The sequence below is a fragment of the Arachis hypogaea genome, chromosome 3 (assembly GCF_003086295.3).
Source record: "Arachis hypogaea cultivar Tifrunner chromosome 3, arahy.Tifrunner.gnm2.J5K5, whole genome shotgun sequence".
NCBI classification, from domain to species: Eukaryota; Viridiplantae; Streptophyta; class Magnoliopsida; order Fabales; family Fabaceae; genus Arachis; species Arachis hypogaea.
Window position 1 is genome coordinate 42,854,579 of NC_092038.1, and position 14,952 is coordinate 42,869,530.

At 32.5% G+C, this 14,952-nt stretch overlaps 3 protein-coding genes across 4 annotated transcripts; 1 reads left to right on the forward strand and 2 right to left on the reverse strand.

The window, feature by feature from the left end:
* The first annotated feature begins 1,800 nt into the window (after positions 1 to 1,800).
* LOC112790412 (protein-L-isoaspartate O-methyltransferase 1) lies at positions 1,801 to 4,404 on the forward strand. 2 transcript variants are annotated; one of them, XM_025832802.3, is made up of 5 exons: positions 1,857 to 2,128; positions 2,263 to 2,398; positions 2,569 to 2,839; positions 3,429 to 3,593; positions 3,893 to 4,404. In XM_025832802.3, the coding sequence occupies exons 2-5, from the start codon at positions 2,309 to 2,311 to the stop codon at positions 4,141 to 4,143; spliced, it is 777 nt and encodes a 258-aa protein (XP_025688587.1). In that variant the 5' UTR covers positions 1,857 to 2,128; positions 2,263 to 2,308; the 3' UTR covers positions 4,144 to 4,404. The 2 variants fall into 2 exon arrangements, with proteins under 2 accessions (XP_025688584.1, XP_025688587.1); XM_025832799.2 differs by lacking the exon at positions 2,263 to 2,398 and having other exon boundaries at positions 1,801 to 2,128.
* A 268-nt stretch (positions 4,405 to 4,672) lies between these two features.
* On the reverse strand, positions 4,673 to 7,556 carry LOC112790411 (28 kDa ribonucleoprotein, chloroplastic). The gene is made up of 4 exons (XM_025832798.3): positions 6,735 to 7,556; positions 6,221 to 6,322; positions 5,373 to 5,654; positions 4,673 to 5,018 (listed from the first exon to the last, which is right to left on the reverse strand). The coding sequence occupies exons 1-4, from the start codon at positions 7,377 to 7,379 to the stop codon at positions 4,956 to 4,958; spliced, it is 1,092 nt and encodes a 363-aa protein (XP_025688583.2). The 5' UTR covers positions 7,380 to 7,556; the 3' UTR covers positions 4,673 to 4,955.
* Positions 7,557 to 8,049: 493 nt separating this feature from the next.
* On the reverse strand, positions 8,050 to 13,773 carry LOC112790413 (probable galactinol--sucrose galactosyltransferase 2). The gene is made up of 13 exons (XM_025832804.3): positions 13,459 to 13,773; positions 12,175 to 12,470; positions 11,820 to 11,910; positions 11,573 to 11,713; positions 11,282 to 11,389; positions 11,060 to 11,179; positions 10,324 to 10,734; positions 9,858 to 9,999; positions 9,683 to 9,750; positions 9,464 to 9,598; positions 9,035 to 9,246; positions 8,581 to 8,669; positions 8,050 to 8,457 (listed from the first exon to the last, which is right to left on the reverse strand). The coding sequence occupies exons 1-13, from the start codon at positions 13,650 to 13,652 to the stop codon at positions 8,161 to 8,163; spliced, it is 2,304 nt and encodes a 767-aa protein (XP_025688589.1). The 5' UTR covers positions 13,653 to 13,773; the 3' UTR covers positions 8,050 to 8,160.
* Between the last annotated feature and the right edge of the window lie 1,179 nt (positions 13,774 to 14,952).

Genomic DNA, 14,952 nt, shown 5'->3' on the forward strand with positions numbered 1-14,952 from the left:
TATAGTAGGAATGAATATTCTAATTTTTCTCAATCAAAAAATGAATATTGATTAAATTAAAGTGTCTCCTCCTTAGCATAAATTCGTTGAGGATGAATTATTATGACTCAATAATTAGGTGTAAAAAACATTCCAATACCAAATATATATATATATATATATATATATATATATATATATATATATATATAATTGTGTTATAATTCTGTAAAATTTTCATAAATTCTTTATTATTAGCGTACTACATATGCATATACTAGATTGCTAGTATTTGTTAACTAATTTAAATTGGTCGAGTAGTCAACTTATTCGTTTGTTTAAATGAGTGTCGAAGATTCGAATCATGCAATGAAACTTAGGTAGTTACTTCTCCCTCATTAAAACAGTTCTTAATCTGATGAGTCTTGTGACTATAGAGATGAATTAATTTGTCTATATCCCTCAAGTCTCAATTTAAATAAGTACCTCAAGAAACAACAATTAAATTGAAAGTCAATTTAAACTTCAAAGTCATTGGAAGACTATTTGACCCATATTAAAGTGGATTAATTGTCTAAAAGCACTATTATTATTCATTTTAAAAGTTGAAACTACTTTTTTAATGGTGAAAATTGTATGTTTTTTATTAAAAAAAAAACTCAAGAATAATATACTCAAAATAATATTTTTTATTAAATATATTTTTTTAATTTTTGGATCCATCTTCTGAGGTTGGCTTAGGAGGAACTAAGAAAAACCAATATAACGAAAGAAGTTAGCCCACTTTGTTGGTTGGACCCAGTAGCCTAAAGCCTTGTAATAATTAGATGTATGTCTAATACCAAAAAAAAAATGTGATAATAATGAGTCTTGATTCTAATGGCATATTTTTTTCTCTCTATTTTAAAGGTCTAGATTCAAACTCTAAAAAATCCAATTAAAAAAAAATATAATAAAATGTGTGAAAAATGTGTGAATATATTATATAATGTGTAGTTAGAATTGGAGGTTGTCTAATCTACCGACAAAAAAAAAATATATGCCTTCGTATAAAATTTACCATTCAGTCACCCACGCAAAACCTTAGTGTAATAATAATGATCTTTATCTTGAAATAGGTATATTGAGGTTTGAGTTTTAGGTTAGACTAGTAGTGAATGGAAATCAGAGAGTTGTAAACTTTTTTAGATTGGGTTTGATTTTGAGAATAGACATAATATTAAAAATATAATATAAAAAATAAAAATATAAAAATTAATATTTTTATATTTTGTTTAGTGATAAATTGAATATAAGATAGAATAAATAATAAAAAATTTATTTTATTTTATTTTTATACACAATTTAAAAAAATAATAAAAAGATTAATATTAATAATAAAAAATTATATTTTTGATTAATATTTTTATGTTTTTTCTTAAAAAATATAAAATATATTAATTTAATATTTTAAAATATAATATTGTATCAATATTTTATTTATTAAATATAATTTTATATTTTTGTATTCATAATTTAATATCTTGTACTTATAAATAAAAATACTAGTATGAATATGTAGTGTGTGTAAGTATTATGATGTAATACAAAGCTGAAAATAAATTAGTAAGGATTGGTACGCATGCAATTATTGTCATTATCTAAAAATTTTTAAATATTAATTTTACATAAAAATAATTATATAAAAAAATTTAAATATATTAATATATTAATGTTTCAATACTTTTTAATAATTAATTTTAATTATAAAAAATATATATAATATATATAATTAAAATTAACGATTAAAATTTATTAAATAACAACTGTATATAAATTTTTTGGTGGAGTGGACACGTGTGAGTGGTATATGACATGAGCGTGTAAAGGAAGAGAGTGGAGAAGTGTGGAAACAACCAGAAATAACAGAATCAGAATCACAATGAATACTACTCCTTCTCCTTCTGCCTCTGCGCGCTATAATTTCCTCTTCTCTTCTTCCTCTCCTTCACGCGCTCTACCTCCTTCACGCGCTCTCTCTCTAACGGCAACAGCAACACTCTTCCCTTCTCATTCTTCGCCTCCCTCCTCTGTTTCCCTCACCACCTCCTTCTCCTTCTTCCAAAACCCTAATTTCATTACGGGAAACTCTCTCTTCCATTCCATGCAGGTATTCTCTCTTTCTTTTTCTTTCTAATTTTTCATTTATTGCGAATTTTCCAACATGCAAATTGTATCCCATGCTGTAAATATGCGTTATTTCTAATTCTCTTCGTGATTTTGATTAGTTTTTACCTTATTTAGTGTCCTCTTAGGAAGGGGAGAAGAAAGAAAAGAGAAAAGGAAGATAATGAAACAGTATAATTCATTACTTTACTTTCTTAATCATGGCTTATGGTTATTACTATTACTATGCCATATTCAAATCCTTCACAACAAGGTAAACTTGAATTGCATAGCTAAACTTGTCAATTTTCTTGTTAGAGTTTACACTCTTAGATCCCTAAACTTGATTAGGAATGTTTACAAGTTAATTTGAGGGTTTGATAATTTCGCGTTGCCACTACCAAAAGCTTGAAATTCTTGTTGTTTTGGTTGTCAAATATATAGAGATTCTGCTCTGGCAGCAGCATGAGTAGGAACAAAGCAATGGTGGAAAGTTTGCAGCGTTATGGAGTGATAAGATCAAATAAGGTAGCTGAAGTAATGGAGAGCATTGATAGAGCATTGTTTGTTCCCAACGGGGCTGGAGCTTATATCGACAGCCCCATGTCGATAGGGTACAACGCAACTATATCTGCGCCGCATATGCATGCGATGTGCCTTCAGTTACTGGAGAAGAATTTGCAGCCTGGAATGCACGCTCTCGACGTTGGCTCCGGTATAGTCCATGAAACACACTGCATCTATTGTTTTGCACTATATTTTCTCTTTAGCGGATTCTATAGAAATGGATTGGGTAGAATAAATATTCAGATTAGTCGATGAACAATGTATGTGCAATGTCAAGCTTGTTCTGTAAAGATTTTGGGTTATCGGCTCTTTCAAATTTCTAAATAGACATCAATTTAGTTTGAGATATCAACTTTGTCCTTAAATGTAGGATCTATTATACTATGGAAACCATATTGGCATATTGCTATATACTAGAATATTGAAGGACTAATGTCTTGCATATAATATTTGATGTCTAATTTGAGCATTTATCCAAGATGTAAGTTTCTTTCAAGTTGGAATCCTTTTTATTTAATTTTTTTCTTTTTGGGTAGATTATGGATAAAAAATGCAGCTTATACTGTATACCTCATTTGCATCGAGGTTTCATAGGCATAGCAAGATAATGTGAAGATTTTTTTATGTAAAACCTTGCATAGGGGATTGACAAGGGAATTTGGTTTCTCACATAGCTCTCGTATTCCAAGGTTTGCTATTTAGTGTTGAGTAACAATCTTCATATGGGCCTCTTGCAGGAACAGGGTATTTGACAGCGTGCTTCGGCATGATGGTTAGACCGGAAGGCTGTGCTGTTGGTGTGGAGCATATTCCTGAATTGGTTTCTTCTTCAATAGAGAATATTCAGAAAAGTGCTGCCGCTCAATTATTGAAAGATGGCTCCCTTTCAGTTCATGCTGCTGGTTAGTTTCCTGATATATTAGTTCGTTTTAGTCAACCATAGCCATCTAGTTTTTCCCGATTTTAGTTTATATTCATTGGTGATGAGAACATAACGCAACTGGTTTAATAATTTTTTAGTTAGTCCATTTTGTAAATTGAAAATATAAAGATTGCTATGATTCATGTTTTGTTTGAAACTATGTTGGTTCAGAAGTATTGTTCATGTGACCGATATTCGAGATATTTGAGCATGATATTCATAATATTCAAATCACAGATTTTGAATTGCTAACTGAATACATTTGAGCAATTTTGACAGATGGAAGAAAAGGTTGGCCGGAGTTTGCCCCTTATGACGCCATTCATGTTGGGGCAGCAGCACCTGAAATTCCGCAAGCACTTATTGATCAGTTAAAGCCTGGAGGAAGAATGGTGATCCCAGTTGGAAACATGTTTCAAGATTTGAAGGTGGTGGACAAGAAATCTGATGGCTCTATTAGTGTCCACACCGAGACCTCCGTTCGTTATGTACCGCTCACCAGTCGAGAAGCTCAACTTCGTGGCTACTGAAATGGAGGAGGGATCTTGAATTTTGGTTCACATGTCTCTCTCTGGTTTTGAAATATGGCGGATACACAAATGTTAAGAGTCTGTATAGTTAAGTTTCTTGGAATTTTGAAAGGCTAATGCTACAGATATCCGTGGTTAGAACTTGGATTCCCTCACATGGTGTTAGAATTTGTATAGTTAGTGTTGATGCTACTCAACTCCTTGTATCATATAAATAAAGTTCATCTTCATATGCAGTGATAGTAATTTTGGTATTAAAAATGTGCAACGAATTTTAATTATGTTCCGCAAACCAAGTTCAACACGTGATGAAGGTTTCAAATAATCAGCTAAAGAAGGGCGACACATGTAATAAAAGTTTGAAACAGCTTAATCTTTTTCTTTGAGAATAGAAATGTATGTCTTAAGTGTTTGTAAATTCAGATTTCAAATTTGCAATAGAAAAACTTCTAACAGTTAAAAACACTAATTAGTTTCTGCTCTACAATTCACAACATAAGCTATGAAATTTACAAGATAGCTACATTAATTTGAAGGTAAATCTTTCTTAATTTGATTCCGTTTTATAGAAACAAAACAAAACAAAACAGCTAAAGAAGAGAGGGTAAAGGAGAACATAGACCACTTCAGAATCTGAGGAAAATTAGAATTACAGCTATAAAATAATGACAATAGAATGTGTTAACTTAATTTGGAACCGGTTGCCCAGGAGAGGAAATATTTTTCAGAAAAAATGACACTATATTCTCAGCGCTATATAAAAACAAAAAACTCCAGCAGCTGCCATGGTTGTTGATTACATGAGCTAATACTCAAAAAGAGCGTCTGGGTCTGTCCTCAGCAACATTCACTCTTATTGCCCTTCCATCCAAACTCTGCAACATACCCAAACACCATATTTACACAGACACAGATAAAGAAGGGAGACAACAAACTTCATAATATATGTACAGGAGTTTTCCGATACCCTTAAAACTTTAAGGATATTGGATCATATCCATTAACAGTTGTTTGTGTCTAAACATCAATTTCATGTCCTAGTAATTAAAAAAATTATATTCTCTTTTTAAAAACCCATGATTAAATCAGTGTACAGAAGGAAAATCTAAGACAAAAGCAACTACGCTGTTCAAAAAGTTGTCCTCTCAAGTTCAAAGTTCAAAACATTTTGAATTATCAATGCATGAAATGTATAACATTGATAACGTGACAAAGTAGCTTTGAAATACCTGGCCATCAAGAGCAGCAATTGCATCGTTCATTTCACTCTCGTCAGTCATTGTGACAAAACCAAAGCCGCGTGATCGTCCAGTTTCTCTGTCATACACTACGCGAGCATTCACAACCTTACCGTGTTCGCTGAAAATCTGCTCCAGGCGACCATTGTCAACATCCCAAGGCAAGTTACCAACATAGATTCTAAAAGCCTGTTCGAATGAACGGGGTGGGCGTTCAGGTCGCTCTCCTCTTGGAGAAGCCTTGTTAACAGTCAACAGTCTTCCACCTAAATCCTGTTGCAAGGGGGAAAAAAAAAGAGGCGAAAATTAAATACTAAGGACATTCAGTGTTGCAATCAAATCAAAACTCTTGCATAGAAGACTTTCTATAGCAAAAGAAGTCCATAATAACAAAATTATAAAAACATGCTTAATTTCATTTAGTGAAAAAAATTAAGGTCATTGATCTACATACAAAAGTATTGCAAATAATTGTGTGGAGTATTGGTTACAGCTCCAATTGCAAATTGAACTTTTCTGTCCTCATTAGAATCCAACAGATAAAACACAAAACAGGGATCCATTACATTGCTCGGTGCAATTTTTTGTTTCCTCACTTGTTAATTGGAAAACATACAAAAAAAGCTTCTAGCACACGCAACTAAGTTCAGTATCTCCTCAGAAATACATACACCAAAAGAGTTCATGAATTCGTTCTCCGTGAAAATTTTGAATTCAAAAGCTATTTAGAGTTTTCAATCCTCCTAATTCAATAAGAAACTAACTCCAAACTCAGACAAATTAGCATCATACACAGCACAAAACTAGTGATATCAGCGACAAGTCGAAGAAGAACTTACATAGCGGTTGAACTTATCCACAGCAGCCTCAGCTTCCTCGACAGTACTCATTGTCACGAAGCCAAACCCGCGACTTTGGTCAGTGTCCCTGTTGTAAATAACCTAAAGCCACAGCCACAATACCACAACACCTTCAGAATCATGAAGTACATATTCAACACAGAACACAAACATCTTTGAAAAAGCTATAAAAACAAACAAATAAGTGTCATAATACAACATACAAAACTAATAAAAACCAAAAAATAAAGAACAAAGAACTAACATCTTCAAAACTCAAAAGTCATCACAAGCCATTACAATGAAACAGTATACACCTAAACAATTATAGTAGTGCATGTGCTTCTTGGGAATCACTCTAGCAATAATAAAAAATGATAACTCCCTAAAAAATTATACTTTTTATTGGTAAAAATGACTTTTTTAACAATTTAATTAATAATTGTAACTCAATTGAGCAGAAAGCAGAAAACCTAACTAAAACCGAAGAGTGTTGGTTCGTTTTGTTAGTTACCTCGGCAATTTCAACGGTTCCAGCTTGCTCGAAAAGCATGGCGAGTTTCTGGCTATCAACGTCATAAGGCAAGTTTCCAACGAAGATTTTCGCCTCCTCTGGTGGCTCAACAAAATCCCCTCCTTCTTCTTCTCCTTCTTCTTCTTCTTCTTCTTCGTCTCCGTCTTCGGCTTCAGCAACTTCAGCTTCGCCTACGATTTCAGCGCTGGGTTCCCAATCGGAAAGTGCAGGTTCTTCAGCTTCTTGCTGTTCCAAGGTGAGAGTGTTGTCTTCCTCTTGCTGGGCCCAGTCGGAGGTTTGGGCCACGTGAGTGAGCACGTGATGATGGCGCCTTGCGGTGAGAGAAAGAGAGAGGGAAGGGAATGGAGAAGCGAGTTTGAAGAGAGTGTGGTGGTGGGGTTTGGAATTTGAATGGGTGATGTGTTTGGAATGGAAGAGAGAGGAAGGAGGAGAGAGAAGGCATGATTCTGCCATGGTAGTTAGGGATTTGAAGCCAGTGATGATAGACATGTAACCGTAAGAACAGAGAGAAGAACAGAAGGGTTTTGAATTGAAGGGAATGAGGATAAGGAAGGAGGGGGTGGGAATTGAAAGCAAAGGGTTTACGGTGATTCTCAACAACACCAAAAATATCAAGCAGATCATTCTTCTCTTATCACATGATTATTTGGGCTGGGCTTTTTTTCTTTTCCATCTCTGAATTTAAATTGGGTTTTTAAAGAAAAAAAATCCTTAAGCAGGACATATATTCTTTTTTTCTAACCAATTTGGGTTGGTTGAATCAGCTTACTCGTCTGTTTAAACAAGTGTCGGGAGTTCGAATCCCGCCTTGTGCATGTAGCAACTCATTGGCCAGCGGCAGACCCTTAAATGGAGCTCAGATTCGCGACGGATTAATCTTTAACCTGTCGGGTTGGGGGATACCGTTTGGATAAACAAAAAAAAATTATATTCTTTTTTCTTTATCCAATTTGTTTGCTTAAGCAAGTGTCGGGAGTTTGAATCTCACATTATGCATTCAGCAACTCATTAGCTAGTAGCAGATCTTTAAATGAAACTCAGATTCGCGACGGATTAGTCTTTAGCCTTAGCGCCAACTAATGTTTAGTTATTTACTTATTTATTTATTTATACTTTTTGACTTATGTATTATTTTGTTTACACTTATTATTTTCTTGTATCATAATCTAGTTGACCAAAATGAAAAAAAAAAACTACTATAGGATGCTTGACAAAAAAATTATTTGTAGTAGTATTTTATTTGTTCTAGCAGCCGGAAGATTAAGGTACTGGAACCTTCCCAGAGACATTAGGATTACTCCCCTTGACATTTTTCATTATTAAAAATTTAAAATTACACATAACAATATTATTAGTTTCATGATTTAGCAGTTAAGAAAAAAGGTAACTGCAAAATTAGCCCAAGTTAGTATGCAAGTTCAATGCCCCTTGATTTGCAATCGCTACCATCAAGATTAATTGCGAGTAGTCCATTTTCATGGTTGTAGAAGAACTCATTTTCCTCCTTCATTTCCACCATGCAACGTTTTGGTCTAACATTAGAGTATGCTCCAAATCTGCCACATCCTCTGGTTTTGATTTTGACCATGCATTCTTCATCATTGACAGCATCCATGGTGCAGTTCAGAGATTCAACTGCACCCCCTGAATTGTACATGTCAAGCAATCCTATTGGTGCAAATTCTACATCATTACCAAACACCTGTATGTTTCAATCATTAGCATTAACATTAACATTAACATCTTTGCATGTTGGTATTAGTAAACATGATTTCTTTTTTCTTTTATAAAATAAATTACAATGTTAAGATAGTAGGATACTTACCCTGATTGGTGATACTGTATATATTTCACATTGGAGAGTCTCTAATGTCACTTCTAGTTTTTCTTTGTTTTGTAGCTTGGTAAGAACACCTGCATTATAGTCACATTTTAGGGAAGTAGATATGAGTTTGGGAATACTCAAAGTGGGGGTATTTTCATCCCTTAACTAGAGGTCTCGGATTTGAATCAAAGAATGAGAAACAAACAAGACACTGAAAACAAAAACATGAACCAAACATACTCCGAGGTTTTTTCTAGTCTTTGTTGCCGATATCCAAATCATATTATCAGAAATTCGACTAATTTGAGTCAAGAAACTGTAGTTGTTTCTCCGGATATAGATTCTTTCCAATCCGCAGTCCTCGAATTTAGGACTACTAGTAAGAAGACTACAAACTAGTCTATCAATTGACCAACATGTAATAAGAATGTAATTGTTGAATTGAAATTTGAACCTGAATTGAAGGCATATATTGCACAATTTCCATTCCAGTTTTCTCCTGCAACATCTTCTAGAAACTCCACATCAAGGGGTCTCACTTTCCCTGATAAGGTTATGTTATTTGGTGTTCCATCAACTGGTTTCAGTGGCCAGCTTCCTGCTCCTTGGCAATTGAACACACCTACCACCCCAGTGAACTTGTTCATGTTCCAAATCTTCAGCAAACTGCACAAAAAGGATAATAATAATTTAGCATACCTTTTTGAGCAAATCTTATTTGGTCGAAACTCACATGCAGTTGTTTTCATGTGAAGTTGATAGCTATGAGTCGTTAGATAATTTGACATGTTTGACTAAATTGTCATCTAACGATTCTCAATTGTCAATTTCACGACATCTGCATATGAGTCTCTCCTGTAAGATTAGGGATAATTTAGGATACCTTTTACCATCCATAACAGGATCTTTAAATAAGCAATCTCGAGTCGGGCGGCCGGCGAATCTTGCTCTCAAGACTGATCCATTAGGCAGTACTAACTTCTTGAGGATCTCAAAATCATGATTTCCAGGTTTATCACTGTATACTTTATCAAATTTTGGTTAAGATCATTTCAGAATTTTTTCTTAAGCACAAGAAAAACATTTTTGGTGCATTATTTACCTTACATATACTGCACAACCACCTATTGCTCTTGCTGCAGCATGGAACTCAGCAGTGTCATGCTTGCTCTGAAAAAAATAGGAAAAAATGTTCAGAATCATATGAAGCAACTTGTAACAATTTCAGTCATTGATCAAAGACTTGAGAAGAAAATGTGACAGGAATATTGTATTACATGGAACATGTCCCAATCAGACACAAATATCTCCCCAAGAAGAAGACTATTGAAGGATACTGAGGCAATGTGTAAGGTTTGAAGTTTTGGCTTTGTTGGCATGAAATCTTCAGATGCTCTTGCTGATGCACTCTTCTTTGAACTAAAAATTTATCAACAGAAAACTTTAGCTTCGATTCGGTATAAATAATTCTTTATATAGTTAAATACGTTTCTGGTATACATAAAGGAGTTTAATTTTGATTCATTGACAGTCATTCAATCACATCTGTTCTTTTGGATGACTATTTATACAGTCAATGTAAAAAGTAGTTATTTTTTGCTGACACAACGTTACATAATTGGACGTACGCGTAAAACTACATTACATTCATAGTGCATCAAAATTAAATCTCAGATATAGATCAACTTAGAGTAAGATACTTTTGCTCTTAACCCTTCTTGATATTTAGTTAAGTACACAAACCTGTATATTGAATCAGAGTTGTGAGACATGCAACAAATGAGGTTATTGTCCTTGAAGTTCTTGGCTATAGATTCCTCTAGTGCCTCTTGATACCGTTTTGTCAGCGAAACGCGTCCGCCATGACCAGAGCCTAAGGTTTCTATCACATTCTGGACATCAACTTTGACGCCGTCGACGCCACAGCTAGCAAGATAACTGTGATAGTCATTGTAGAAATCTTGAAGCTTTTCAGGATCCATGATTCCAACTCCATATTTTTGCAGGCTGTCCATGGCTATATCTCTAAGGTTCCCTGTGTTTCCAGGTGATTGAATTGGATATGAAAGTTTTGGATTGTATTTCTTCATAGCTTCTGATGATGGGAATACTCCTCCCCAGTAACCAGCTAATGCATGCCACATGTAAACATATCTGCATGGTTTAGAAAATTGTAACTCTTCAATTCTCTTGTTATTGTGAATCATGGTGTTGTAGATTAGGCCTTGTTTGGAAACTGTCTTAGTAATTCGAAATATAGATATATTTGCAAATACAAACTTATTTCAAGATAGATGACTTCTATCTTGAGAGAATAATTGCTCAGTTTTATATTTACAAAGATACACAAAACCTTTCTATCTCGTATATGTATATTCTGTTCTGAGATACTTATCGAAAACAGCTTATAGTTAAAGGCGACCAGCACACGAAGGAAGGAATAGTGCATAAATGCTTTAATTGACATGAGATTGCTTACTTTAGTCCAAAGTTGTGTTTGATGAAATCAACAAAATTGTGGAGATTGTTGCAAGAATTGTCAAGGTCTGCATTGTTGAACTTTTTGTTTTCTTTCATGCCTATTAGTCTGGTTGCAAACCTATTTGGTAAACAGGAAATATCAACATGATGAGTCAGAAATGGAGGGTAGAAAGGGTAATTTACCAAAATAGAAAAAAGCAAACAAAAATGATGGCCTTACTGTATTCCTTCAATTGGTGGTTCACCTTCTTTGTGAAACTCATTGAATGTGTCTTGCCAACCATCATCAATGATGAGAAACTTTGGTGAACAACTTCCTTCTGAGAAACTGTTAAGTAAAAGTAATAAGTATTGTCACTTGCTTTCTCAACATTTGCAAGCTGTGTTTGGTGTTTTGAAAACAGAATAAGACACTACACCGAAAACATGACACAAAAGACAAAGATACAAAAATTAGTGCTTGTAAACAAAAACGGCCTAAACTCTTGAACTTTTGATTAACATTTTGTACCTTTGAAGGCCCTCTCTTATTCCTTGTGGACTCACTTGATTGTAAAAAGCATCCCAAGTGCACCATCCAAACCAATCAAGATGTGCAGGGATTTTCTTGTGCTCAATGTGACTAAAACTTCCTTTGAGTTTTTCCAATATCCTATTATATTAACACAAGAAAGAAGAAGAATAATAAATATGTAATTTTGCATGACATAGCATACTGTGAAGAATTAATAAGGACATCATAGAAAAATAAGACATACTTGATAGAGTTTCTGACTAACTCAAATGGATTGTTTCCTGAATTTACAAATACAGCTTCTAGTGATTGTGAAGTTTTGATATGTGCATCTCCTGGATCATTTAAAAATGAAAACTCACATTAATTAGTGTTAATTATTAAATTGGTAAGTATCACAGTTTATAGAATGATAAAGTTAAAACCATTGTTCATCTACTTTGACTAAAGAATAGACATTCCTCAAGGAATTTCAGATCGGATACTTTAGTTCCTAATAAAATTTTATTCTCTAAAAGTCCTCAAAAATTAATTCTGTCGGATAGATTGGTCCTCCAAAATGAACCGAAAATGAAAGTGTAAGAAGAGTCTATACGAACCGCTTTCGACGCAGAATTGGAGCTGATTTGATTGAGTTCCTTGCAAAGTTGAACGAAATTGTCCATCCAAAACAGGCAAGAAGAGAATGTAGTTTGTGTTTTGTGATGTTGAAGGATCCTCATCTGAATCAGAACAAAACTCTTCATCATTATCATCATCACCATTGAGTGCAGAATCTTCTCTTGCTTCTAGAAGCAAGAACTGAGTCTCCAATGGAACATCACTTGCACATTTTCCAACCCTTGGTATCATCCACCATATCTTCACTCTGAAGAGTGATAGTAACTTATATCCCCTGCATTTTTGTTCATAATCAAGAGTTCAGCACTTAACAACTTAACATCAATATAATGTTGAATTAATAACTTCTTTGAGTAAATTAAGTTTGACTTTCTTTTTTGTCATATTTTGTTTTTGGTTTCTATCCCTAATCTAACTCAACAGGTCAATGAATAATCCATTGCAAATTTGATCAGCTAGTCAATATGTTACTACATACGCAAGATCGGGTTTGAACTCTAAATATCTGACCACCAAGGTTAAGTACTATTTTGGTTCCTAAGGTATAAGTCCAAAATTTTTTTCGTTCCTAACTTTTTTTGCATACAAAATCATCCCCAAGATTTAACTTGGTTTTGAAATCGTCCTTACCTTAGAGGCCAAAATCGTACGGAGGTGGCGGCAGAAGTGAAGCGGTGAATCGTGAACAGCTTCTTCTTCTTCTTCCCTTCCCCCTTTTCCTTCATCCCTTCCTCCTTCGCATGAGCAGAAACACTCTCTGTCTTATTTTTTACTTTTTTTTATTTATAATTTTTTTATTATGAATAATTTGGTCCAAAATTTTAATATCTAAGTAAAAATAATAATTTTAAAACTTGGTTTTAAATCTTAGAAACGATTTTGTATGCAAAAAAGATTGGGGACGAAAAACATTTTCGACCTATACCTTAAGAACTAAAATCGTAGTTAACCTTTTTTTTTGTTTCTACTTTTTATTCCTAACCCAAAGGTCAACGATTAATCTGTCGTGAATTTGATCTTTATTAGAGGGTATGTAGCTAGCTAATAAGTTACTGCGTAAGCGAGATAAGATTCAAATTCGTGCTTGTGAGTGAGCTGATTGCTCGATCAACCAAATTATTTATTTATTTTTTTGTTGTCATGTATATAAATATGCCACAAAGTTGAATCATCACAATATAAAAGTTCTAATATGATATCATATTAAGAGAAACTATATCATCGAAAACATATAAATGGTTATATCTCTATCAAGTACTGACCGGAGAATGCCAAGAGTGAAGACATGACGAGAACTTGGAAGATGAGAAGTAGCACCCAAAAAAGCAGCAGAATCAGATTCAGCAGTGCCAATTGAAGAAACCTGAATGCTTTTGGGAACATCAGTCAGAACCACTTTTCCCCTCACCACAAGGCACCTCTCTTCATTCAAACTAGGCACCACCTTCACTGTCATCTTCTATTACCAAAAATCAACTTGAAGAATAATGGCTTGAAATTCAGTCACAAGCTGTATTCATTTATGTATATATATATATATATATATTTATCATAATACTTGTTTTCTTTCTTTGGATAGTAACAAAAGCAAACCAGTTGGTATTAAATATTACAGTTGGAATTGAATTTTCAAGTGGTGGACCCGGCACATGGGATTTTAGTCAATTATAATTCTTGAAGGAATTTTTTATCTATTTTATTTGATTTATTTAAATATATTATTTATTTATTTATTTAATTGAAACAAATATTAAATTGTTTAATAGTTTATTTGATCGTATTAGTAAGAAAATTTTAAAATTTTATTCAAAAATTAAAAAAAATATCGATAAATTTAACTATTAATATTATCTAAAAAAACTTTTAAATAATAAAATTTTAATAAATATTTTAATTTAATTCCAAACTATATATATTATAATAATTGTTATACTTTAAAAATGAGTAAAATTATTACTCGTTGTTTTTATTATTTTTAATATTAAAAATAATTAAACTTTAAATTTAATTAATTTTATAAAATTTTTATGTATATTTTTATTAAAAAATTACTTTATATATTTTTGTACGTTATCTCCTACAAAACATAAGTATATATACTAGTATATATAAAATATGAAAATGCTACTTATTTTTTAATTTTTATCCTTTATTCCTTCTTTCAATATAAATATTTTAATTTATTTAATTAATCATCTTTCTTATATTTAAGGAATCACTATTATTTTTATTTAATTTAAATTTTATAATTATTATATACTTGTGTAACTAAAAAGATGAGTCACTCCTCCTTTCTCCTTTCAAAAATCATGGAAGTTTTAAAGCTTAAATCTCAAACTTTAATTTTTAAAAATTTACAAAAGTTTGATATTTTTCATTTATAAAATACGCAACTTCAATTATTTTTATTTTTTAGTTTCATGAAAAACGTATACCATATAAATATCTATAGAAATTGATATTCAATATTACATTAATAATATTTTAAAGCGTTGCTAGTAAGTCTTCATTAAAATTTTTACCAACCATTTTATCATTAAAAATTATATTATGTTTAGTTAATTTTCTTTACACCATTTTGTCATAGATGAATGTTCAATGCATTATGAATTAACTAACTAGATATTACTAACTATTTAGTCTAATAAATAATGTGTTACTCAATGTGTGCATTATTTAATTGACTAGAAGTTGGAAATTAACTACTTGATTGCATGATAAAGCACTACTTAGTAAATCTCTTTTAATAATTTTAC